The sequence below is a fragment of the Emydura macquarii genome, unplaced genomic scaffold (assembly GCF_026122565.2).
Source record: "Emydura macquarii macquarii isolate MOO-44397 ecotype Brisbane River unplaced genomic scaffold, CSIRO-AGI_Emac_v2 contig_2422, whole genome shotgun sequence".
In the NCBI taxonomy this organism is placed as follows: Eukaryota; Metazoa; Chordata; order Testudines; family Chelidae; genus Emydura; species Emydura macquarii.
Window position 1 is genome coordinate 15,716,972 of NW_027132559.1, and position 25,334 is coordinate 15,742,305.

The 25,334-nt window shown below is 38.1% G+C and overlaps 1 protein-coding gene across 3 annotated transcripts in view; it reads left to right on the forward strand.

Annotated features, from left to right (window-relative positions):
* The window catches only part of CPVL (carboxypeptidase vitellogenic like), an 83,658-nt gene that overhangs the window by 22,831 nt on the left and 35,493 nt on the right, over window positions 1-25,334 (forward strand). For all 3 annotated transcript variants that reach the window (XM_067561992.1, XM_067561993.1, XM_067561994.1), the window contains 7 exons: window positions 1,319-1,433; window positions 6,073-6,131; window positions 6,746-6,822; window positions 9,415-9,481; window positions 20,169-20,291; window positions 20,583-20,714; window positions 24,495-24,587. In XM_067561992.1, coding sequence (XP_067418093.1) covers window positions 1,319-1,433; window positions 6,073-6,131; window positions 6,746-6,822; window positions 9,415-9,481; window positions 20,169-20,291; window positions 20,583-20,714; window positions 24,495-24,587 — 666 coding nt within the window. The remainder of the gene's footprint in view (window positions 1-1,318; window positions 1,434-6,072; window positions 6,132-6,745; window positions 6,823-9,414; window positions 9,482-20,168; window positions 20,292-20,582; window positions 20,715-24,494; window positions 24,588-25,334) is intronic.

Genomic DNA, 25,334 nt, shown 5'->3' on the forward strand with positions numbered 1-25,334 from the left:
AATGGTAGACTTAAGCACTTTTGAAAATTTTTTGCCTGAGATCCCATTTTCCAAAGAGGCGCTTTTGAATTCAGTGGGACTTAGGCTTCTAGGTTTAAGTCCTTTTTGAAAATGCAACTTAAGGACTTTTGAAAAATTTGTTCTTAATGCTGGAGTTCCAGTGAAATAAAAAAAAAAAATCTTTTCTCTTAAATTGAGATGGTATGCCTTAAACCATTCAAAAACACTGGGGGGAGGGGAGAGAACCCTTAGGGCTCTATATGATGCCTTCTGTTTTGCAAGATTTTGTTGTATGCATAGAGAGAAAAAATTAAAAACCCAGTGAAAATAGCTTAAACCCTGCAGTATGGTGAGCCCAAATATTGTGCTAGTATGAATTTAATAAAATCAGCTAGAAACAGTTAAGTGAAACTAACAATGAGCATTTTTCAGTTCCCATCACCTGCTCCTCTGTGCCAAACCATTGACTACTCTCTTATTATCTTGTATTCGCTCTGTCTTTGTCTCTTCTTATACTTGGATTTTAAATTCTTTGGGGCAGGGACTGACTTTTTGTTGTGTTTGCATGAATGGAGCCACTAGGTAGGACTGCAATACAAATTGTAAATAATCATAACTACTCTCAATTCTCTCCCCCACCACCGGTGTTTTTCTGCAATCCAGTCTCCGTTTCTTCCATCCACTCCCAACACAAGTCCCAGTCATTCTTTACTTCTGGAATGGGAGACTTTGAAACCTGCCTTTTTCTCTTCACCATCTCTGAAGCTTGCCCATTTACTGCTTGGTAGTGGTAGTCTGTCTGTCACTAGCAGTAGCTATTTTTTGGGCCAGGATCCCCTATAAACAAATCATACATACAAGAATTAATTGTCGGAGAGATTTATAAGCCACTTAGGGTATGTCAGTACTGCAGCTCGGAGGTATGATTCCCAGCCCAGGTAGACAGACTCATGATAGTTTAGCTCAAGCTAGCCTGCTAAAATAGCAGTGTGGATGTTGTGGTGTTGGCAGTGGCTTGTGCTAGCCACCTGAGTCACACCTGCGCTGCCCTCTGGGTTTGAGCTTGGGTGGCTAGCCCAAGATGCCATCAGTGTCATCACATCCACACTATTGTATTCTCAGCGTGCTAGCATAAGTTGAGTTAGTGCGAGTCTATCTACTTGCATTGGGAATCACATCCTCCCAGCAGCAGTGTAGACAGACCCTTACAGACTCTAAAAGGCTAAAACCGATTCCTGCCAATGAGGGTAACAAATAATGGGCATTTCATTTCACATAATACAATGGTGTCTACTTCTCTTCTCTCTTCTTTAAACAGGTGCAGCCAGAGGATGCCCCGGTCCTCCTTTGGCTCCAAGGTGGACCAGGAGGAACATCAATGTTTGGGCTTTTTGTTGAACATGGCCCATATGTTGTCGACAAGAATCTCAGATGTAAGCGTTGCTTGTGTTCTCTGAATTCTGAAAAGTCCTTTTTTTATATCACTTAGACTTCGTCTACACTTAAAACTTTAATCGATATAGTTCTCTGGTCAGGGGTGTGAAAAAATTACAACCCTGACTCTCATAGCTATGTTGACAAAACCCCCAGCATAGATGCAGCTGTGCCAGCACTGCTTCTGTTAGCATAACTAACATCATTTGGGGAGGTGGTGTTCCAACACTGGCAGAAAAAACTCCTATTGGTGTATACTGTGTCTACACTAGGAGGCTCTGCCAGCATATACTCTGTAGTGTAGAAATAGCTTTAGCTTTACACCTTGCTGTGAAGTGCTTTAACATACTTCTAGGCATGGAATTATTTTCTCTACTCTGTACTCTGATTGCTGTGTGTGTGTGACCTGGAGCAATTTTTAATCTGTCCTTTTGAGGCGATTTGAAAACTATTTGGTTTATCTTCTGATACTATTTGTTCTGTGCATATTTTGGAATGTATTTTATTTCAATACAGGAAGCTAACTAAAGCTTTAAGCAACTCAGAATATTTTTTAAAATGTGTGACTTTCTGGTCATTTTGTTACCAAAATAACTATTCTCTTTTCATTCAGCTTAAAAATAACCTTTTATTTTGTGAAAGGAGGGAGTGTAGAACTGAACTAAGTAATGGGAGTGTGCACAATTTTCTTTCTTTGGAGGGATGGGGGTAGAAAATGGTTAAATCTCAAAAACTCTGGTTCATAATAGACCCTGAGCAAGCGACACATGTGCATGGAGCATGTATTTTGCTGATGCAGATGATCTGTATGCTTTGGAAATCTGATTGAGTCTCACTAGATCAGACTTGTAACATGATTTGACTGGATTAAAACCATCTCTTCTTGCAGTATTTCCTTGGTTCCCCCAGATGGGCAGAGGCATATGAAATTGTTTCTAAAAAAAAAAAATTAGGTTCCTTTGACTTCCTAAAAATTTGAAATGTCTTACTATTGTAGTCTTTGAAATACATATGATTTGCAGCATGGCTGAGTGATACGTTTTTATCCCACAACCTTAATATTTGGCCTTGTCTGATGTTTGAACACTTAACTCTCTCACCCCCTTAATTAATGTTCCATTAATTCTACTTTTCATTCCCCACTCCATTTTAATGATATATCATATATGGAATGTATAGAAGCTTTGTATTAGGAATATGAAATTGGAAAAATATCTTGCATTCTGAGCAAAAAAACAAAACAAAAAAAGAGAGAAAATTGTTCTAAGAAAAATAGTTACACTTATTTTCACATCTATATGATGTTAATGTGTATAGTATGATCTTTTCTGTTTTAAAATCTGTTAAAGGATTCATTATATTTATCACATGAATCCGAATTAAACTCACTCACTAGGTAGACTTCCTTGTAGCTGGCCCCCAATGGGAAATGCTGGTCATATTTGGATACTGGTATGCTATAAAGCTGGATTTCCAACTGGCATTACATTATCACAGAGTTTATATGTGAAAAAAAGTTACCAAAATTTGGCTTGGTTAAACATTAGTGTATTTATGCAAAGGATTTATACAGATGTGACCTGAGTGCTTTAAGTCAGCAGTCCCACCATCTCCTCAGCGAGTCAACATAGCTCAGAATGAGCAACCAACTTATGAAAGCTTCTACAGCTTCTCGTTCTTACGTTATCCTAAAATGCACAGTACATTTATCCTCCATTTGAAATTATCCACAAAAATTACATTAAAAGAACAATATTAAGGTTGCAAAGTCAAGCACTCCAAAGTTTGGAAATGCCAGAACTAAGGAGGCCTGTTAACTCAATTTGTTCCCTTTGTGCCTACGCACCATGGTACTGTCTTCAATACATGATCATGTACTATTTTTTTCCCCACAGGACCCATGCTTTATTCAGTGCACATGATGGGCAGTGCTCACTTAATGAGCAACTATTCGTTATTTTGTTTGATTCTCATTGAGCCAGGTGTGGCCTGTGCCTGATATACAGTACACTATTAAATCTTGCTCTGAAGACAAAATTATTAATTTCCTCATGGGCTTTTCTATGGTGTTTATCAGTATAGTAACTGAGTGCTTCACAGACATTAATTCATCATGTTTGCAACATCCCTGTGAGATGAGGGGGGTAGTGTTTATCCCCATTGTACAGGTGAGGAACTGAGGCACAGAGGGATTAAGGGCAAAGTTTCTATTAATTTAGAGACGCATTGGACCTGATTGTTCAGAATAAGTAGCATCATATAGCACATTATACATTCAAAACACCACTTGCCCGTGATGTCAGTTGCAGCTGTGAATGCTCAGCACTTCTGCACATTAGACCCCAGTGTCTCAAGCCACCAGAAAATGAAGAACACACAATTCATGACCATCTGTGCAAAGTTTGGTTTAGTGACTGGCCCAGGGTCATATAGGAACTCTTTAGCAGAGGCAGGGATAAAATCCAGTTCTGCAGGGCAGTATTCAACTGTCCTAACTGTAAGACCCTTTTTTTTTTTTTTTTTCCTTACTGCAATCCCATTCACTTCACACCATCCAATTTCTGCCGCAAATGAAGTAGGAGTCCTATAGATAAGTCTCTTTCACTACGTGACCCCAATTTGTCCATCCTGTGCACTGAATGAGACTGTGGTCCTGTGGGAAAAAATATTATGTGATTGTGTAATTTAAATATGCTATCATAATGCATTTGCACAATGGGGCTGTGTTGAGGTTATACAGGCAGGCAACCTTAATTTTGGCATCTCTTAACTTTTGGGTACTTTGAACTTTGTTAACCCTTTAACTTGGTTTTTTTTCCATGTAACTTCCTGTTTAAAAAAAAAAAAAAAAAAAGATATAATGGAATTTGGTTTTTTCAATCTGTAGCATTGTATTGAAACCCACATTGGTCATCAGCAGAGTTGGGACATTTAGCTCCACCACACAGACTTGTGCTATTTGAGCTAACAGAGTAACTGATAGCAATACTAAGCTGTCAACCTGTATGTGGATGAGCATTAGAGGGAGACAGGACTCTTTGCCTGTGGATTTCACCAATATTTACTGGCTGCAGAGGAATGGTGAGACTTGGGAATCTTGGATTCCATTCCAGGCTTTGGAGGGGAGTGTGCTCTACTGGGCACTGACTCCTCTTGTACCCTTTCTGCCCTGTCCCAGTCCTGTCTCTTCTCCACCCACGGTTCCTTGCCAAGCCCCAGTCTCCTTGCCCAGCCTGTCCTAGTTTTCTTCTCTGGGTTCCTTGCCCAATCAGTCCTTCCTCCCACCCTACAGGTTCCCAGTCCTTGTCTTCTTCCCTGGGGTCCTCATCCAATCTCCATCTCCCACTCTGCAGATCCGTAGCCAAGTCTCTGCCTCCCCTCGGCTCATTGTCTGTCTCTTTGCCCAGCCAGTCCCAGTTCTACCTGCCACAGTCTGTTCTTTGTAAGATCCGTCTCTCCCCTTTCCCCCTAAGCCAGCTGGTTTCCAGCTTCCTCCCGCACCAATGTCCCAGTCCCAGACGGCTTGCCCCTCAGTTTCTGTCTCTCCAGTCCCAGTCTCACCAGACTCCTTGTCCCAGTCTATGCCTTTCCCTTCTCCTAGTCTGGCTTTTGCCCCCTCCACATTCAAATTAGACATGCTCCTCCTCCTCACTGCCTGCGCATCAGCAGGGAGGTCACTGAGAGCACAGGAGAGGCAGGCCCAATGCTCTCCGTTCCCATGCCTGGCTCAGAACAGCCATTAAAAGAACATCCAGCTTCACCCCTGTATCCCTGCACTGGAGCATGTTTAGTTGCTCTGTGAAGATGATGCATATGTAGTCTAGTCACAGGTAAGACCTTTGAGGGGATGGAGCATGCTCAGTTGCTCTGTGGGGATGGTGCATGTGCAGTCTATCAGCTCTAGGAGCTCTGAGAGCCTTGAGCATGTTCTAGCTGGTAAAATTCACTAAGCAAATGTGAACTCCTTTTTTTTTTTTTTTTTTTTTTTTTTTTTTTTAATTTGAGGCAGATTGTCACAGAGATGACAAAGGCACATTCTTGATGTCCAGGCCACTTCCTGACAAATTTCTAGTCCCCACTACAAAGTATGTGGGTGCTAGAGCTGGGCAAAGAATAGGCTGCCAGAATTTTTTTAATATGGACAAAACCATGTATTTTTTTCCCTAGCATCATTCTTGGAAACAGCGGAACCAGTTTTGACTGAAACTTTAGATGTATTTTTTTGAATCCATCTTTTCTATCATCAGCCTGAGGCAGACACTGCGCATGAAAATTTTCAATCAGAATGGTTATTCTGGCAAAGTTATAAGTGTCTGAAAACAGGGTCTTATAATGGACAAGTGTCAGGCAACCTTACTTATAAGTGGTGCTGCCAGCCTCATCTATAATATGGAATATGCTGAAAAAATACAGTAGCTTGTTTAGTTTGTTCATAGGCATATTAATATCAAGTATTATGACTGTTCCCAACCTGTGCCACTGAAAAGAGTTATAGGAACATATATTTATTTTTATCTGGAGTGGAGATGAGTGGTGAGAACTTTTGTATTGCTATTTGGTAGCTCTTTTCGTAGCATAACTCCTTGATTAAATAACTTTAGTGGTAATGTCTACCAGCAATGTCTTTTCTGTTCATAGTGTATAAACGGAAGTTTCCTTGGACATCTACATTTTCCATGCTTTACATTGACAATCCAGTAAGTACAAAATGTGAAAGTCTATGTGTTAGGTGTATTTCCTATTTTATATTGTAAAGTTAACTATATATGCTTCTAAAATGTTGTCTTGATAGTTCTACTTCCAAGCTCCATTCTTAAATCTTTTTTTGTGGTAATTGATTCTTTAGACATGTAGAAGAAGACAGAACTACATGTGACAAATGCTAGTCACATCACCTTGTGTGTTACTGGAAGATTCTTTTCATACTACAGTGTGATCGGGTGTAGTATAGACTGAGATTTACAAATTATAACAATGTGTACTTACAAGCAATTTTTTTTTTTTTAAAAAGGGTCAAGGATATATTCCCCTCTTCTCTTACTTGCCAAGATGAAAGTTTGGGTTTGTTTCTCACCGTTTGGTGAGACTGCCAGTTCAGAAAACAGTGCAGAAAATGCAGTCTGTCCTGAGTGCAAAAATAAAGTTTAACTTTTTAAATGCCCTAATTAGTTCTAATCTAATTTACAGTTTTTGAATTGAGAGCGAAACCATATACTTTACAGAATCCTATTTTACCACATGGCAAAAAAAGTGTTAAGGAGTTAGAAGCAATTTTGTTTTCAAATCCCATAAGTTTTTGTTTCATTATCAGGTTGGGACTGGCTTTAGTTTTACTGATGATACGGGATATGCAGTAAACCAAGATGATGTAGGAAGAGATTTATACAGGTAAATTTTGCAACCTTACTTCACTTCTTTCTTTGTGTTTATTCCTATCCATCGGTGTTTCCCAAAAGCTAGCACTGCTGACATCTTCTGGACAACTTTTAAAACAATTTTAATTTGAATTTACAGAAAAGAATTTTTTTTACAAAGATTTTTTGCATGGCTTTAGGATCATATGTGGGGGATACATTTACAATTCATTCTAGCTGTAGAGAGAGAGTCCCAATTTGAGCACGTAAAGGGATTACTGCTGCAGTCAGTAACCTTTCTAAAGCAGGAATGAACTTAAAATGCATCCATTTATTTGTTTCAGTAACCAGTACATTTAACAAAAGAAAAGAAAACCACAAACGATTAAGGAGAAATTAGGGGAGGGGATGGAGACTCAAAAAGATGAGGAAAAATTGCTGGCCTGAGTGTGCTTCTGTATCTCATTCTGATCTTTGTAATGCCTAGATGCAGGAAATAGAGGCGATAACAGAATTTCTTGACCTTTCCATAAGGACTAATTGTTCTTCGTGTCTTTCTCCATTCCTTTCCCCACTATGCTTTTTATAGCCACTTTTGGTTAAATGTTTCCTTGATTTCTGCTCATGCTCTTTAAAATGGCCCCTTTTTTCCCCCATCCTCCTTCAAAATGTTGGTTTCCAAATGTTAGTCTTTTAAAAAAAATAAATAAATAAACAAACCCTGCCTGAAACTTCCTCTTGCTAGGCAGCCTCTTATCATCATTGTCCCCAACCCTTCCTTCAAAAACTGTTGTCAGAGGTTCCTCAGCCAATACAATCTTTAAGAGATCAAAGTAAATCAAGATTTAGGCCTTGACCTTGCACTGAGAACAGCACAGAGGGGAGCCCCAGTGAGGCTCCGTGTAGACATCGGGCTTTGCATGCAGGGGTTTCAGTGCTGGAACAGGGCTTTACAGTCTTAATAATTTACTCAAAATGGGTGGCCTGTGCCTGTTGAGAAGGACCTAAAGTTGTGAGGGTTTTGTTGTTTTTTACTTCCTATACAGAGCAAAAATTTAATCCTTCCTTTCCACTGGTCTGTAGAACAGAATCTTTAGAAGGATGGAGGGCTATATGGAATACATTGTATTAGGAATATTTGCTTTCCTACAAAATCTGCTGAGGGTTGCATCTCTCTCTGTATTCTTAAGCATTATAATTTGATCCTACATGGTGCTAAGCCCTTAAGCACATGCTTTGCTGGTCCAGGCTGAAGTGCTCTGATAAATTGGATCAGAGTGCCGAGCACCTGGCATGATGGAGCTGTAGCTCGCTCTCTTCTCTTCTGAAGCACCATATATTCAAAAAGACTTGCCTTTTTGTTTGTGTTACTCCCATAGTAAATATTTTTCTTGTTTAACTGGTAGAGATCTTGACTTTAACATGGAATTCAAGAAATAATTTCATAAGTTTTGGAACTTCTTTTAGTTACTAGATTTTTCTCTAGGACTTTGTTACAAATTCCAGCTGACCTTCTATGTGGCTATTTACTGCAGGCATGTGACACATCTCCTTCTGCATGACATATGTAAAGAGAAGCTAATTCAAAGCATTCATTGTTTATGGGCTGGTTTTTAGTTCTTTTAGCTTCAGGCTTTGAGAGCTGAAGAACAGCTTATGAAAGGGTAGTGCAGAAAACTGATTTCAGCTGTCCCTTTATAGGTTTCATATTTTTCATGAATCCAACCTTCTTTCCAGCAATTCAGAGGCAAGGGAAAGGAAGGCAAGTCTAAAATCTTCATAAGAAATTTGGGTCTAGTTACATGAAATTGAGCAGTAGTCGTCAATTTTTTAGCCTGTAAAACCTCAATCCTCTCATTTATTTATTTATTTATTTATTTGTTTGTTGCTGTTGCTTGCCTACTGTGTTAGCAAATTGACTCACTCTTACAGTCTTCGTAATGGATCCTTGTGCCTTCAAAGTGTATGACCACAGTGATATCTGCTGGTTATTTTGTGACACCGCTTTAGAGAGAAGACAGCATCTTTCTTAGCACTGGCATAAGTCAAAGGGAGTTGCAGTTTTCTCTCTCTGCATTCTTTGAAAGGACAGATTTGTTTCCTTCGATTGTACCTTTTATATCTTCCGGAGCTGAAACTGTCAAAACACATTCCACTGAGATTGAATTAAGAAAACAAGAGCTAGTTAAACTTCAAAGCATGGGTGGACACTATGCAAATTTTCTCTCAAATGATGCAGGAATGTCTAAATATGGTGTTTCAAAACCTTTTGCTCTCTAAGGGTCAATTTGAAAATGCTAGGAGTGTGGTGTTCTCTAAATCTGCTATGTGTCCCAGAAAATCTGTGAACACTGAGGCAGAAGATTACTCATTCCAGAGCTATATGTTTGACATGCCCATTCAAGGAAGAGTAGGGTTGTGTTTTGTTTTGTTTTTTAAATGCCATAGATCTAGTGATACGAGTTTTCTAATGGAGAGAGTATTAATCCTAACAAACATGTCCTGTAAAACTCCACATGGGATTCTGCTGTGCATTTTGCGTAAATCTACTTGAAAATATGTTGCTTAATTGGGGTGAGATTAATTTCTATGTAATCCTGATTTAAAATTTTTATTTATATTTCAGTGCACTCATCCAGTTTTTCCAGCTATTTCCTGACTATCAGAAAAATGACTTCTATGCTACAGGAGAAGTGAGTTTAAATAACTTTTTTTCTTTCAAAAAAACTGCTTTACTTTATAATTACTTGTGAGCATGAAGAATAAATCTTCGTTGCCCTCCCCTATGGTCAGTGAGTACTTAGAGTACAATGAGCAGAAAGATGGGGGGACTTTAACTCTTCTCAGAGGAGTGAAGTAGGAGCAATCACTGTCTTTCTCATGTAAAACTTGTATTCTTTCTTAGCAGCCTACAAGCTATTTGAAATATATTATAATTCTTTATGTATACCAGTATCTGTTTCTTAACTTTGGTACTGGCATATTTCACTCTTTAGTGTGCACTCTTCACTTTCTGTCCTTTCTGTTTCAGGATGAGGCAGTTACTAGTCCAAGAAGTTCAACTAGTAACTTTAAAAAGATGTATATTTCTCCTTTTATTTATTTATATATATATATGTATGTATGTGTGTATATATAATATCTAGGGAACAGTAGTGATGTATATCCTTTCTTATTTCTGTTCATCCCCTTCCAGGCACTGTTCTAAAAGCAGTCTGTTAGTGTGATCTTTCTCTTGGAAGTACTCTATATGGAAACAGGTCATCAGACAATTTCCCAAAACCTACTGTAGCTAACTTTTGGATGGAAAAGCTTTGGTTTATTGTTTCAGTACACACTGGATTTATACTTGTAAGATTAGGGCCCTACAAAGATCTGATCTTTCTGACTGCAGCTCTTTCCTGCAGCTCATTTTTGGATTAATGCTGTGCAATTTTAATGGCAAACTTTTGCAATACATTTGGTTTCGTAACCTCAGTTACCCATTTTTGAAGCAGGAACTTTTAATTGCTCTATTGAGACAAGTTTCTATCTTGAGTGGAAGCATCTAGAGAACTTTATTTTCAGAACATGCTTTTTGACAATAATGTACAATTTTAAAATGCAGAAAAAAACAAATTTGAGAATGACATTGGAGAGGTCCATTTTTTAATTTCCCTCAAGGATTCCATATTAGACTTACTCAGTCCACAGATAAGAAGATGGCTTTCCCAACTGCATACTTCGCAAGGGAGCCAAAAGCCCAGCTTGCTTGCTTTGGTTTGTGCATAACTAACAGTAATAGTAATTGGTATGTAGCTAACAATTCAGATGCATGAGCCAGAAAGCTTGAGCATGAGCTCACTCTCCCATAGATGTCTGGGCTCTGTGGAGTAAATAGTACAAGTAAATAGTAAGTAACTGGTAAAATCTTACTTTATCAGAGAAGTGTGTATGATGAAGTCTTATCCTGTGTCCCTATGCACTTCAGTCTGGCGCCATTATATGCCAGCTGAGTTGTCCCAAAGTGCAGCCTCTGGGTTTCTTTGTCTTGTAACTTCAACATCAAGCAAAACTGATCAACTGCGGTTTTATTGCTGTAGCCTTCAAACAGGCATTTCTATCAGTCTGTTAAAAAAGATGCAAGTACAAACCAATATTATGTGTTCATTTGTGGTATGAACTCTACAGATCAGGCATGGCACCTGATGAGTGGCTGGCCAGCTGTATCTCAAAGTTTGTGCCCTTGGGCTATGTTAAACAAACTTTATTTATTATTTTCAAAACAGCCTAAAACTTAAGAAATAGGTCAAGAGAGTAAAATATCTATGGTTAGTTCAGCTTCTAAGAAAGAGTCTATGTACAACAGGTTTTGTTTCTTTGAGGTTAACTTTTTGCTATCCATTAAACTAAAAAGTGTGTAGGCTTTTTTTTCCCAAAACCTTTTTCCATTTGATATATGACCCATGAAGATACATTTACCAGAACCTGAATGAGTGCATGCCCCTAAGTTGTATGACTAAGAATGAATAAATGTGTCTGTCTTGCTAGTCTTTTCCTCACTCTAACTTCTCTAGAGCTCTAGCTGACTTTAATGTCACTAAAGAGAGAAGTGTATGATAACACAGGGCTTAAAAAAAAACTACTTAGAGTTTAGTCTGCATTTAATTCATCTGCAGTAATTCATTATTTTTAAATGTGTTTGTGAATCACTGCCTCTTCATGGCTAAGATTCCCAGAAGCACTGTACAATGTAATTGAAAACGTGAAATACCATGAAAGCCTACTACATATCGAAAGATCACCTGCCTAAGATTCAAAATGACTGAAATTGAGGGAGAAGAAAAAAGAAAAAAGGCAGGGGTGACTAGGGTTGTGACCTGCCTACTGTAGCAGGAAAGGGTCTAAACTCTTTGTATTTTTATTTGTAAAAAGACATTTGCAAATGTCTTGACTCGAGGTTCAAGCACAAATAAAGCAGAAGTCTCTTAGCCCAGGTGGAGATAAAAGTATAAGAAAGTTGAAAGCATGGCTTATCTCAGCGGGGTTGCAGAATGGAAGGGAACCAACTCTATCAACCTTTCCTTCTTACCTTAGTGCCTTTGGCTCCAGCTGTTTCCCAACAGAACTTTCCCACTTCTTGCTGCCAGACTCCAACCCCAACTCTTTAGCATTTCTTTGTGTGGTATATCGAGAGGAATCCAAGATGGCTTAGCCTCCTTACTTTGCAAATACCTATGCTTATAGCAAGGAACTGGTCTTCCCTGCCAGCCTCTGGATGGGGGTTAGGGAAAATTGAGTTGTCGTTTCAAAAGTAGGAAGGGAATAGACTAATAGGCTGTGAAACTCTCCTAACCTGAAATCCCTATAGCCCTCCACTATTAAGATCTCTCTGCCTGCCAACCTATGTGACAGAAGGATGGTATGTGAGTGTAGATACTAATCAGGGTGAGGAGCAAAGAGGTGGTCTTGCATGTCTGTTAGCCTACAGAATTCATGTGCATAGTTCTTCATAATGTCCGTGGCTTGGTTGTAGCTATTTTGTACAAAGAACATATGTAGATTTACAGATGATTAGAGAATCCATGTGCAACCTTAGCCATCTTCTGTCCAAGCTGCTTATGCTCCCTGAGATCACAGTTAAATCCCAGGGGCCTGTTGGTACAAGAAATTTCCAGAATACAGAAAGAAATCAGAGTGCAACTCCTCCTCTTGCAGATAACCATCCGTGAACCAACTGGCACTGTGGCTGGGAAGGGAGATCAGATGTGCCTCAATATCTGATGCTTGTAACTCTTATTTTCTGTGGTTCATTCTTCCCAGGCACAGACACTGTTGGATAATGCAGAATCACTAGTACTAATGATGACATACCAATATAACGTTGTGGTGTAACGGTTTGTGAGCATCTGTTAGGTATTTGGATTTAGGAGTCCTTTTTCTTTGCTTGGACAGAAACTTCCTAACTTCGGTGTCTAAAGTTAGGCACCAAAATTCATACTTGGGCACCATGGCTGAGTGTCATGTGAAACTCCCATTGAGTATGATGGGGCTGCAGGTGTTCACTATGTCTGGAAATGCCATGTTTATTTTTCTGTTTGTTTTAGGGTTTTCCAACATCCCTCACCATTACAGCACCTTCCTGATTAATTAGATCTGCCTGGTGAGGTTCTGTAGACTGAGTCTTCTGCTCCTCTCCCTTCCCTGACTAAGGAGGCTCTGTGTGGGGACATATGGGATTGTAGTTTTACGTGTGTTTCAACTAGGGCTCTGTGTATCTGAACTTGGGTGGCTAAAGATAAAAATTTTGACCCTGGTCCCTAACAGTGGGCTATTTCCCTCAGCAAGAAGTCTGGTTACACACTTAAAGGCTCCTGCCTAGCTTTTGTGAAAGGAGCCAGTGGCTGTCGTCCAGTTCCTATTCGTCTGACATTTCATACCATATTTTGCATTCTGACTGCCGTATTTTGTATTCCTGTTGACAACCTTGATCTGAATTCCGAAAACTGAATGTACATCTAATATAAGTGATCATCTATCACCTTTGAGGTTCCTAGATGAGGAATGAGGAGTTCTGTACCATCACTGCCTGTCTTGTACATGTGGACTGTCTTCAGTACTGTCACGCTGGCACCTTTATCAACAAGCACTCAATTAACTTTAATACTGTACTGTTTCTTCTGATTGGCTTTGGCCTGGATTCTCTTTAATCATAAAGCTTGAGGCACCATGTAAGGAGAATGGTATTTCAAACTACTTAGACTCTGAAACCTTTCTGAAAACTGTTTAATTCTTTATTCAGCCACTTAAGGACTTGACTTTTGAATTAAATAGAGTCAGAAGGCTGTCTCTCTACTCATGAGCTTGTGAAAGATTGCTGTGTTTCATTCAATTTGGTTGTGCTTGCCAAGTTTTGTTAACTATTGCCAGGGTCTACTTTTAAATTCCCAGGGGCCTGTACCAAAATCAGTTTTAAATTCAAAAGGACAAAATTCTGTTTTTATTGTGGATTATTGTCTTTGTGCATTACATATGAAATAGGTTAAAACAATCCAAAGTATGTGCTGGGAGATAAAAAGGAGTGTCATCTCTGTTTTTAGGCCCTTTTAGTTTTAAATGATATACTGGGTCAGATTTTCAGAATGAGGCAGTCTTACCTATCAAATTCTTGTATGAGCAGTTTTTCTTGCTTATGTTTTTGTACATGCAAATTGAGTAGCTGGGTGCCTAAAAAGTCACAGAAGTGCAACTTACATCAACACTTCAGTTTTTGCTCATATCATTTTTAAGTTATAGCCCTTTTGAAAATGGGACCACATGAATCTTAACACCCTGACAGTCTTTGATGGAGTGTACCTACAGTATGTGTTACTGGTCTACTTTATAGTCATTAGCTTTTTCCTGCAATGTCAAGTGCTGATCTCTGGAGACACGAATTTTGCTTGGAATAGTCATGCCTCAAGATAATTTAGTTGCTGGTTGCTATAATATTTGTTGGCATTTAAAGGAAAACTGCAATTTTATTTAAAAAAATATAATCCTTTAATCTATGTGTAAAAATTGCCAATAACGTCTAAAATTCCCATGTTCTCATGGACTTTAAGGCCAAAAGGGACCAGCATGATCATCTAATCTGACCTCATGCATATAGCAGGCCACAGAACTTTTACTATTTATTTACACTAAAAGTATTGGAGTTGTGTTTTTCCACAGTAAAAAAAGACTTAAGAGGTATAGGAAATAATGGAATAAAAGTTAAAAAGGGTCCTGGAAAACAATTTTCATGGGGGAGGGGAGGGATACAAGAAACCAAACTGAGTCTCGTGCTATGTAATAAGTCAATCCTCATATGAAGCACAGTCAGATGGGTGAGGAGATTTCTGCATGTTCCTCCTTTTGTCTATGTATGCTGGCACAGAGCACAGAGTACTTTTAGGTAGCATGTTTTTGCAGGCCACTTGCTTGTGAACATACTGTCATTCACCCATGCTCCTCATTGAAAAGGGAATGTTTGAAAAAAATCTGTTGGAAACAAAAGTTTAGAGAGATTCTGTGTGGGAAAACACTTAAACAATAATTTCTTGTTTGTTTAGATTGCAAGTTCTTTGGGGGGACTGTATGTACAAAGGGGGAGTAGTCCTGATCTGAATTGAGGCCTGTAAATGCTGCTATAATACAGTAGTAAATAATATGCGGGAACATAAACCAGACAATACATTGGCTTTTTTTGTTTTTTTACTCTTTTCTGAACTGTATTTTTTTTCTGTCTTTCTATTGGGGGCATAAATCTGTTTGCACATACAAGTGTGTTGGCAAGCTGTAAAGTATATAGATTTTAAATTTAGCACCACTCTTGGAACCATTCATTACTCTAGGCAGCAGGAGGAGCACAATCCATCTGGCTCTTCAGTAAACAAGCACAATGTATTTGAGGGTCTTTCTAGAAGAAGCAATATGGTAACTATTATGTCTGGTTCATTTAACTTTTCATTGAAGAATCTGAGTGACATTTCATGCCAGATAGTTTGGGCCAAAACTTTGTTGACAATGTGGCTTTTCAGATTCTAAAGCTATAAAGTTATAAGTTTCTCTGTTTAGAGTTTATCTATTTTTAAATACAACTCTCTCTCCCCCCTCCCCTACACCTTTTCCCTCACCGTCTGTTTGGTCTTAAAGGTCTGAGGTGAAATCCTAGCTTTTCGAAGTCAATGGTAAAACTCTCATTTAATTGAATAGAGCCAGGATTTCACCCTTGGCCTGGATTTCACCACTGGCCTATGCATACATTTGTACCAATTTGACTAAATTGGTTTAAATATAATACTTGTAGTTAAACTTGCCCTTGTTACAGGGGCAACCTAAAGTGACATAATGAGATTTAAGCAGAGGTGTGTCCATTCAAGGATTTGTACTGCTGTAACTCAACCAGTGCAAGTTTGGGCCGTTGGGGCTTTCTTTTTTAAAGAATTCCATTATGGAGGTAGATAATATTTAGAGACAGCTCTTTTATTTACTAAAATATAAATAGCATGGTAACTAACTATATCTAAGAACTGTGTCAAAGTCAATAGTCTAGCAGTAGTAACTGCTAATGCATGTGTAATTCTGCTCAAAGGACATAGTTTTCATTATAATTTTGTTCTCTGCAACTACTTTGTCTCTGAAGGGGCAGATTCCAGCTTGACTTCTTAGCTGGGAAAGCCATTTCTTTGCTAATAACAATTGGCAGGGGCATAATAAATTTGCAGAAGTTGAATAGTGTGGGTGAGACAGTGTCTGACAGTATCCTCAGGAAGGCTAGTTTTATTATACTTTGCACGTTTGGAAAACAGACCATCCTGTTTTCATAGGAATAGGTGAATAAATACAGCCTTAGACACTTAAACAAGTGTTTCATAAAGTAAAACATGCAGTCTGCTCTCTGTGGAAAAACTAAGATACTCTGTCAGTCCAATTCCCTATGCCATTACCCACCATGTGCTGTTAGTTTCATTGGATTAGCATAAATTAGCTTTCAATCTCTCTGGAGTAGAGACTTTCTCATTTGCCTGTAAAGCACTGTACACCCTTCTGGCACTATATAAATATGCTACCACAGTAATTTATATTGGTCTGAAATATTCCATATCCTATAATCTACCTGAATCTGTGTTCTAGGAACTTGCAATATTAAATTTATATGGTTTATTTAGGGTTTATTTAAATAAGTAAACTTCTGACTAATACATTCTGTTTCTTCCTTCCTCTGAAGATAGGATGGAATTTAAGTATTTGCTTGTACTTCCTGGACTCCTTTGATCTTCTCCTTCTCTAGCATTATGACATTAAATATATTCATACAGTTTTGCTACAGTTGAAAAGCTTTATCCAAAAGGAGGCCATAAAGCGTGCCTTAAAGGTGGCCAGATTCCAGTTTAGCCTTGTCTCTAGAAGCTTGTTCCACAACCAAACTCCTTCAACAAAGAAATATCTTCTTTGGACCTTGAGTGCTTAGCCCTGAGCCTTGCCAGGTCACGGAGGCTATAAAAATAAAAAACTCAATAATAATAATAATAATAATAATAATGGGGGATTTCAACTATCCCCATATCGACTGAGTACATGTCTTCTCAGGACAGGATGCAGAGAGAAAGTTTCTTGACAACTTAAATGACTGCTTCTTGGAGCAGATAGGCCTGGAACCCACAAGAGGAGAGGCATTCTTGATTTAGTCCTAAGTAGAGCACAGGATCTGGTCCAAGAGGTGAATATAACTGAACCGCTTGGTAATAGTGACCATAACCTAATAAAATGTAACATCCCTGTGGGGTGTGTGTGTGGAGGGGGACACCAAACAGCCCACCACAGTAGTATTTAATTTCAAAAAGGGGAACTATTCAAAAAAGAAGTTAGTTAAACAGAAATAAAAAGGTACAGTGCCAAAAGTGAAATCCCTGCAAGCTGCATAGAAACTTTTTAAAGAAACCATAATAGAGGCTCAATTTAAATGCATACCGCAAATTAAAAAACATAGTAAGAAGTTAAAAAAAAAAAAAAGTGCACCTGTGGCTAAACAACAAAGTAAAAGAAACAGTTAGAGACAAAAAGGCATCCTTTAAAAAGTAAAAGTTAAATCCTATTGAGGAAAATAGAAAGGATCATAAACTCTGGCAAATGAAATGTAAAAATATAATTAGAAAGGCCAAAAGAGAATTTGAAGAATAGCTAGCCAAAGACTCTAAAAGTAAGAGAATTTTTTATTAAATACATCAGAAGCAGGAAGCCTACTAAATAATTCAGTGTTGATAAATGCAAAGTATTGCACACTGGAAAACGAAATACCAACTATATAAAATGATGGGGTCTAAATTAGCTGTTATCACTCAAGAAAGAAATCTTGGACTCATTCTGAATAGTTCTCTGGAAACATCCACTCAGTATGCAGCGGCAGTCAAAAAAGCAGCAGAATGCTGGGAATCATTAGGAAAGGGATAGATAATAGGACAGAAAATACCATATTGCCTCTTTATAAATCCATGGTAGGCCCGCATTTTGAATACTGCATGCAGATCTGGTTGCTCCATCTCAAAAAAGATGTATTGGAATTGGAAAATGGGAACAAAAATGATTAGGGGTATGGAACAGCTTCCATATGAGGAGAGTAATAAGATGGGGACTTTTCAGCTCGGAAAAGAGATTACTAAGGGGGAATATGATAGAAGTCTGTAAAATCGTGACTGGTGTGGAGAAAGTAAATAAGGAAGTGTTATTTACTCCTTCTCATAACACAAGAACTAGGGGTGACTAAATGAAATCAATAGGCAGCAGATTTAAAATGAACAAAAGAAAGTTTTTCTTCACACAATGCACAGGCAACCTGTGGAACTCTTTGCCAGAGGATGTTGTCAAAGTCAAGACTATAACAGGATTCAAAAAAGAACTAGATAAGTTCCTGGTGGATAGATCCATCAATGGCTATTCAACAGGATGGGCAGGGATGGAAAACGATGCTCTGAAGTGTCCCTAGTCTCCTGTTTGCCAGAGCTGGGAATGGACAACAGGGTATGAATCATTTGATGATTACCTGTTCTATTAATTCCCTCTGAAGCATCTGACATTGGCCACTGTCAGAAGACAGGATACTGGACTAGATGGACCTTTGGTCTGACCCAGTATGGCTGTTATGTTCTTACGGATGGAGATGGAATATGTAGCTGGGACTTGACTTTTTGGTGGGCTTTGGAGATCAGGCTTTGGAGACCGAGAATAGATTGAAGCCCAGGGGTGGTATATTTGCAGTGGCCTGAAGAGGAAGGTTACTGCATTCTACAATAGCTCTGGAGCCTTTGCATCGCTTCCAGTATCATCCCCCATTCAAGTGAGATGATTATTGTCTGAGAGGAAGGGATGAGGTTTCTTAGCAAACTGAAGGGAAAAGGCATTTATTTGCAGCTGATTATGATGCCCATTATTGTCTAAGCCTAGCAATGAGCCTAGGATGATTTAGACTCCTCACACTATTCTGAACAGGCAATAGATGCTTTTGATGGAAGGTCTGGGAAGGGGTGGGGAAAAAAGGGGTTAGAGTACCAGGAATTATTATTAAACATGTATATTATGGTAGTGCCAGAGAGCCAAGCATGAATGGGGGCTCCATTGTGCAAGGTAGTTTTTCTGAAGCATTTGTCTCTTGTTCAGCACCGCTTCATTCTTGCCAGGTTTAGCTTGAGCCAGCTGCTCTTTATTCAGGAATTGGTTTCCTAAAGGTATTGTCACTGAGTCACATATTGGAATCAAAGTATATAATAGAGACAAATCTCACAGTTACTCTATGTTTGGTGTCTGTTTTAATCTAAGTATGACTGAGCCTATTGGCAATGATTTCCTATCAAATAAATCCAGAGGTCAAATTGAGAGGAAAAGGTTGTGGAATTCTTCCAAGCTCCACCTAAAAATAAGCTGTCTCTGACTTTCCAAAAAGAGATGCTGCTCATAGTAGATTGTGCATGCACTGAGCTCTACTGGGCTGGCAGCTCGGCTCTCCCTTGATGGGACTTGTATATGACCAGTGGTTCTGCTGAAATCCTTCCCCTTGGTTTCTTCTTGAAAGGGAAAGTAATTCTCCCAAACATCACCTGCTTATGGCACCAAATGAGAAATCGCTCACAGTAAATTGGACAAATCTGTGACCTTGTCTACACTAGTAGAGTTTTGCTGGTAAAACCCTGTAGTGTGGTTGCAATTATATCAGTATGAAAATGTTTACACCAGTATAACTTATGTCAGTTCCTTGCATAAGTGCTGTGGTACACTAGAATAACTACCTCTACCCTAAAGCTTTTACTGGCATAGCTATGTTGGTTTAAAAAAAAAAAAAATCTTGCCCCCGACTGACACAGCTATGGCTGGAAAAGTTAAGTATAGATCAGGCCTTATATGAAAAATGAAATAGCTTAAACATCATTATTAATTATCTTCAGTGGTCATCTGAGTTAACATCTATATTAGCACTTTACCACCCTGTACCAGCCCAGTCCAGTCAAAGGATAAACCTTATTATGGCAGATATGAAATCATTAGCCAAACTATTTTAGGGTGGGATTTCTTTGGGATTTGGTTGTGCATTTTCCATTATAATTAATGGGAATTAGGTTATTCCAGTCCCTTAGGTGACTTTGACTATTTCAACCTTAATGTTTTAAATCACTTTTGATAATGAATTTATTTAAACTTTGTGTTCATCAGGAATAAATTAGCTGCATATCAGCAAGAGGCAGAAAATAAAAAATGGAAACCTGCACTGACTGTATGAAAACAAAATAAAATATTGCTAGTCTATGTAGTGTAGAAATACTCAAGTTGTAATACACAATAAAACAATATTATTTCAAATTGAATCACTTACCATTCCATTCTCTCCAGTCTTATGCAGGGAAGTATGTGCCTGCTATTGGCTATTACATCCATACCCACAGTCCCATATCCAAGGTTAAGATCAACTTCAAAGGAGTTGCTATTGGTAACGGTCTCTGTGATCCCGAAATGGTAAGCTTTACATATTTTTCTATTCTTTTTATACTTAATTAAATGGAGTGCTTTTCTCATATTACAGCCCTATCTTGATTAAAAGGTGGTAGTTTCCCCAAGTGACTTCCTAATGTGACTTAATATTTGCCAAATGTTTCTAAACATCCAGTTACTAGATTAATTTTTTAAATTAAAATTGTACTCGGTTGAGTTCAGTGACTGATTTAGAATTTTTAAAAGGCTGTCTTGGAATAGTAAAATATGCCTTCCTAACTTGTCAGCTTCCATTCTTGTGTGCTTGTCTGTTAGATGTTGGGTGGCTATGCGCAATTCCTGTATCAAATTGGCTTGGTGGATGAGAACCAGAGGGAGTATGTCCAGCAGCAGACTGACCTGGGAATAATTTATATCCAGCAGAAGAAATGGAGGGAAGCCTTTGAAGTAGGTATGAGAGGCCCCTATGTTGGCCTTTAGCAATTAAAACCAGCTGAACTGAGTAAAGGGTCAGAAAGAAGTATAATGAAGATCAGAAGTTTGATGCTGGAGAAGGTGCCTATTATACTGTGGCAGATGGGGGAGAAGAAGAAGGGAATGAAAGGAAAGAAAAGGACTGTCCATAGAATTTGTTTTGGCCTCATTTAAAACAGAGTGGCTTTAGAATATGTTTATACAGTCCTGTCTTTCATTAACTGTTTTTATTTCTTTAACTAAATGCTTGAATGCCCTGAAGGTTTAACTTACCCATGAAACTTAGAAGAAATGCTGTCTAGGGAACTGCTGCATATACTTGAACATGCTGTAAAACCTTTATATTCAAAAATAGTGGCTGCATTTCATAGATGTTGTTAGCCAGTGTCTGCAGTGAATACTGCTCACTCGCTCATGGATGCCCATATTGCAAAATGAGGTTGCATCCATGAAGAAAATTTCACACAGAAATTTTCTCTGCACGAAGTAACTCATTGGAAGTGCATTATACTATCAATCTGTATTTATAGTCTATGTTGTGTTTTTTAAATACGGAACCTTTTTTTTTTTTAATATAACTTAAACATTATAATGGGAGAATATGCATCATATTCATGATGTGTGGATTTTACATTTTCTGCTTAGACATTTTTAATATACAGACAATACTTCTCATAAATGTTTGCAAAGTAGACTTAAAATAAGAAAATGGTTACATTTTTAGGGAAAAGATAGGCTTTATCAGACATCTCCCCAGGGGTTGGATAAATAGGTTGGCAGTGGATTACTCCTTTTGGGGTTTGGCAATTTACTAGTTTGGTGTGAAATACAGACATCAGTGTGATAAAAGTTAACATGGCCCAAGTGGTTGGGATGTTACTTTGAGAGACCTGAGTTCAATTCTCTGTTCTGGTACACATTTCGTATGTGACCTTGGGATAATCATTTGCCCTCTCTGATAATAGCACTTTTTTACTTCACAAGGGTGTTGAGAGGATAAAAATAGCAAAGAACATAGGGTACTTAGATACTACAATACTGGGGGCCATATAAGTACCTAAAATAGATTGTTAAGCACCATAATTCATATTTAGGCACATAAATAGAAGTTGTCTGACACTTAAAGATGAGCACCTGCAGCTCCCTTGATTTCAGTGAGAGGGATTGCAAAGCACTTCTGAAAATAAACACATTTTTATTTTGGTGGCTAAATATGGATTTAGGAGCCTAGGTTTAGGTACCCAACTGTGACAGTTTTATGTGCTATGTAGTTACTAGAGTTTTATATTCTGAATCCTCTTTGGTCACAAAATACCAATTTCAAACTTGTGACATGGAAATTTGCGATATCACCATTCAGAATCAGCTAGCTTTGCTCAGTATATATACATGGCTCGTGAAAGAAGAACAGTGTGGGGAAACTGGCACAGTATCTATTGACAGGGTACATTTTCTGGCATAATGGACAAACTAAATTTGAACCTGTTTCTCAACCCCACAAAAATAAAATGCTTGAATCAAAATATTGATAAGCATCTTTATCTTAGCCTGGAGGATAAAGTTTCTTCAACACCTCAGAGGCCTGTATTTACTCTTCAATCCAACGAGTAAGAAACCCAAACAGGGAGTAGTTCTAGCATGAAGCCCTGGCTCAACTGACTTCAGGATTTCGAGGGGTGAAGTCAATAGAGCCAGAATTTCACCTCTAGACACTAAAGACCTGGTCTTGGAAGTGGATGGTATGCAGAACCTCACATTAAAGGATAATGGGTCATGTGTATTTGGTATTTTTGCCATGATACAGATGAACTAAATACATTGACTAACAGGGTATCAGATAAGCTTGTATATTTGTCATAGGGAAAATAAACTTCAAAGATAGCTTTTGTAACCTTGCAGTAAAAAGTTATTAGACCATGAAGCTGATTTACACCAGCTGAGTATCCAGCTCCTTAATTTTAGTCTCAGTGAAAAATTAAGAAACAGGTGTCAACTCCCAAAGTGAAAAAAGAGATTTAACCCTATCCACCGTAGTATGTTTGAAACATTTCTGCATATTCCACTGGCTTACTGTACCTGTACAAGGAATAAAAGTTACTGCAATACCTATTTGTTCAGGGCAGACATTTGAGAGTCATAAACACATTTCATTAATATATATTTGAGCCTTTTTGCTCCTGGCTGTCATTTTAAGTGACCTTATTTGTGATTGTAGTAATTTGGGAGAAATGCGAGATGTTGTAAACTGGTTTTGACTCTGTCTTTGATTGTTGAAACAAGATTTAACTTTGATCTTTAAAAATGACTTAGCATGAAAGACTGGTTTTGGGAGCAAAAGTGAAGAACTGAATAATTTCTTAATAGATGAAATGATAAATGTGTTTACAGTATATTAATAGAATAAATTATACTTCCACCCAACTTAAATTTCTAAGTGGGAAAAATATAAAAGCTAAACAGAGTGGCAGACTTCAAAGAAATATATTTCTTAAGGATAACTTTCAGTTGGTACAGATTTCAAAAGTGATTTAAAAAAAAAATCCGAAGTCAAGAATCATTTTGCTTCTATAGTGTGTCCTTCATGCAAATAACAATTCAGCACTTATGGTTAACGTCTGTTTAATAAAATACTAAAATTAATTTGAATTCGAAGCTCATGACAGTAAGTCAATATAACATGACAGTTATTTTTATAACAGCAGAGGGATACCAACATGACTTATAAAAATAATAGTTCAAATTCCTTTCTGCTGGACTGGGGCTGGAGTTTTTGTTTTACATATGTGAACCTTGCCTTAGTTTCTTTACGTTTGTGTACATTAATGTTTCCACTTCAGGGAGTCAGTGGTGGCTAAGGGCTGGGAAAAGTGGTCTCTGAACTATCATGGGTCTAGTTTCAATAAACTTTCTCTCTCATTCTCTCTTAAAAGCATATGTAGTTGCCTTTTTTATATGTTGACGTATTTAACTCTTCAACATATCCTTCCCTAAGACACACAATAGCTTTAATTTATGTAAGAATTTATGTTAAAGTGCTAAATCTTTTATAAAAAGGGGGTCTGAGGATTTTTTAAAGCTGAATATTTAAGGATCTTTCCATTGTCTTTTAACGGGAGTTAGAACAGGCCCCAAAAATAATCTGGTAAGGATCTGGATTGCAAAATTCACAGGGTTCTAATTTCCTTTTTTTTTTTTTTTTGGCTAATGGGATTAAACCAGTTTCTAGGCAAAATACCTTTTTTTATTAAAATTTCTTTTCGTACTCTAGGCATACCTCTTTAATTGTTGGCAATATCACAGAGTTAATGATAAACCTCCTCAACCTTCAAAGCCTAAAGTCCCTTTCTTGTCAACCCACCATCTGAGGAAAAGCTTGGGTGACTAGATAGGCAACAGACAATTGAACCAAGGTAATGAGAAAATTCCAAATCTGAAAGCCTCTTGCAGGACATTCTGACCCTGGGCACATAAATCAAGAACAATTGGTTTGAAGACTTCAGCTGATTAAAGTAGTAAACCCATAAAGAACTTAATATTTCAAAGAAACACCTTGAGTTGTACCCAGAAACCAGCTGGAAGCCAGTGCAGTCTGTTCATAGGAAACTTAAATAGCTTTTTAATATTAATAAATGGAATGAAATTCATAGTTGAAACTTCATTAAGAAAATGACATAAAGAGCAAGTTTGAGAATCGGTTGCGATTTTATGTTTTGTACTTTAAATACATACATTTATTTTGGTGTCTCCTTCCAGATATTTGATACTCTATTGAATGGTGAAACAGGTACTTCCTACATTCAGAATATTACAGGATGTAGCAACTACTTTAACTTTTTGCACTGCCAGGTAAGCTTACAATTACAATAATAAAAAGCCTCCAAACAAAAGAGATTTACTGTCTAACATAAGCAAATATCTTATTCTGTATGTCAGGGTTAGGAAATTGCCTGAATGTAATAATGGTGTGTTACATGTAAATTAGCCCCAATCTACCCATGCTTAACTCTAAGTATGAGTTGTCCTACTGACTTCAAAGAAATTATTCACAAGCTTAAAGTTAAGCACTTAAACTGATCAAGTTTATCATCAAGTCCTTACTTAAGTTATAGAATCATAGAATATTAGAGTTGGAAGGGACCTCAGGAGGTCATCTAGTCCAACCCCCTGCTCAAAGCAGGACTAACCTCAGCTATATCATCCCAACCAGGGCTTTGTTAAGCCTCAGCTTAAAAACCTCTAAAGATGGAGATTCCACCATCTCCTTAGGTAACCCATTCCAGTGCTTCACCACCCTCCTAGTGAAAAACTTTTTCCTAATGTTCACCCTAGACCTCCCCAAGTGCAACTTGAGACTGTTGCTCCTTGTTCTGTCATCTGCCACCACCGAGAACAGCCTAGCCCCACCCTCCTTGGAACCCCCTTTCAGGTAGTTAAAGGCTGCTATCAAATCCCCCCTCATTCTTCTCTTTTGCAGACTAAACAAGCCGTTTCTTTAGCCTCTCCTCATAAGTCCTGTGCTCCAGCCCCCTAATCATTTTTGTTGCCCTCCGCTGTACTCTCTCCAACTTGTCTACATCCTTTTTGTAGTGGGGG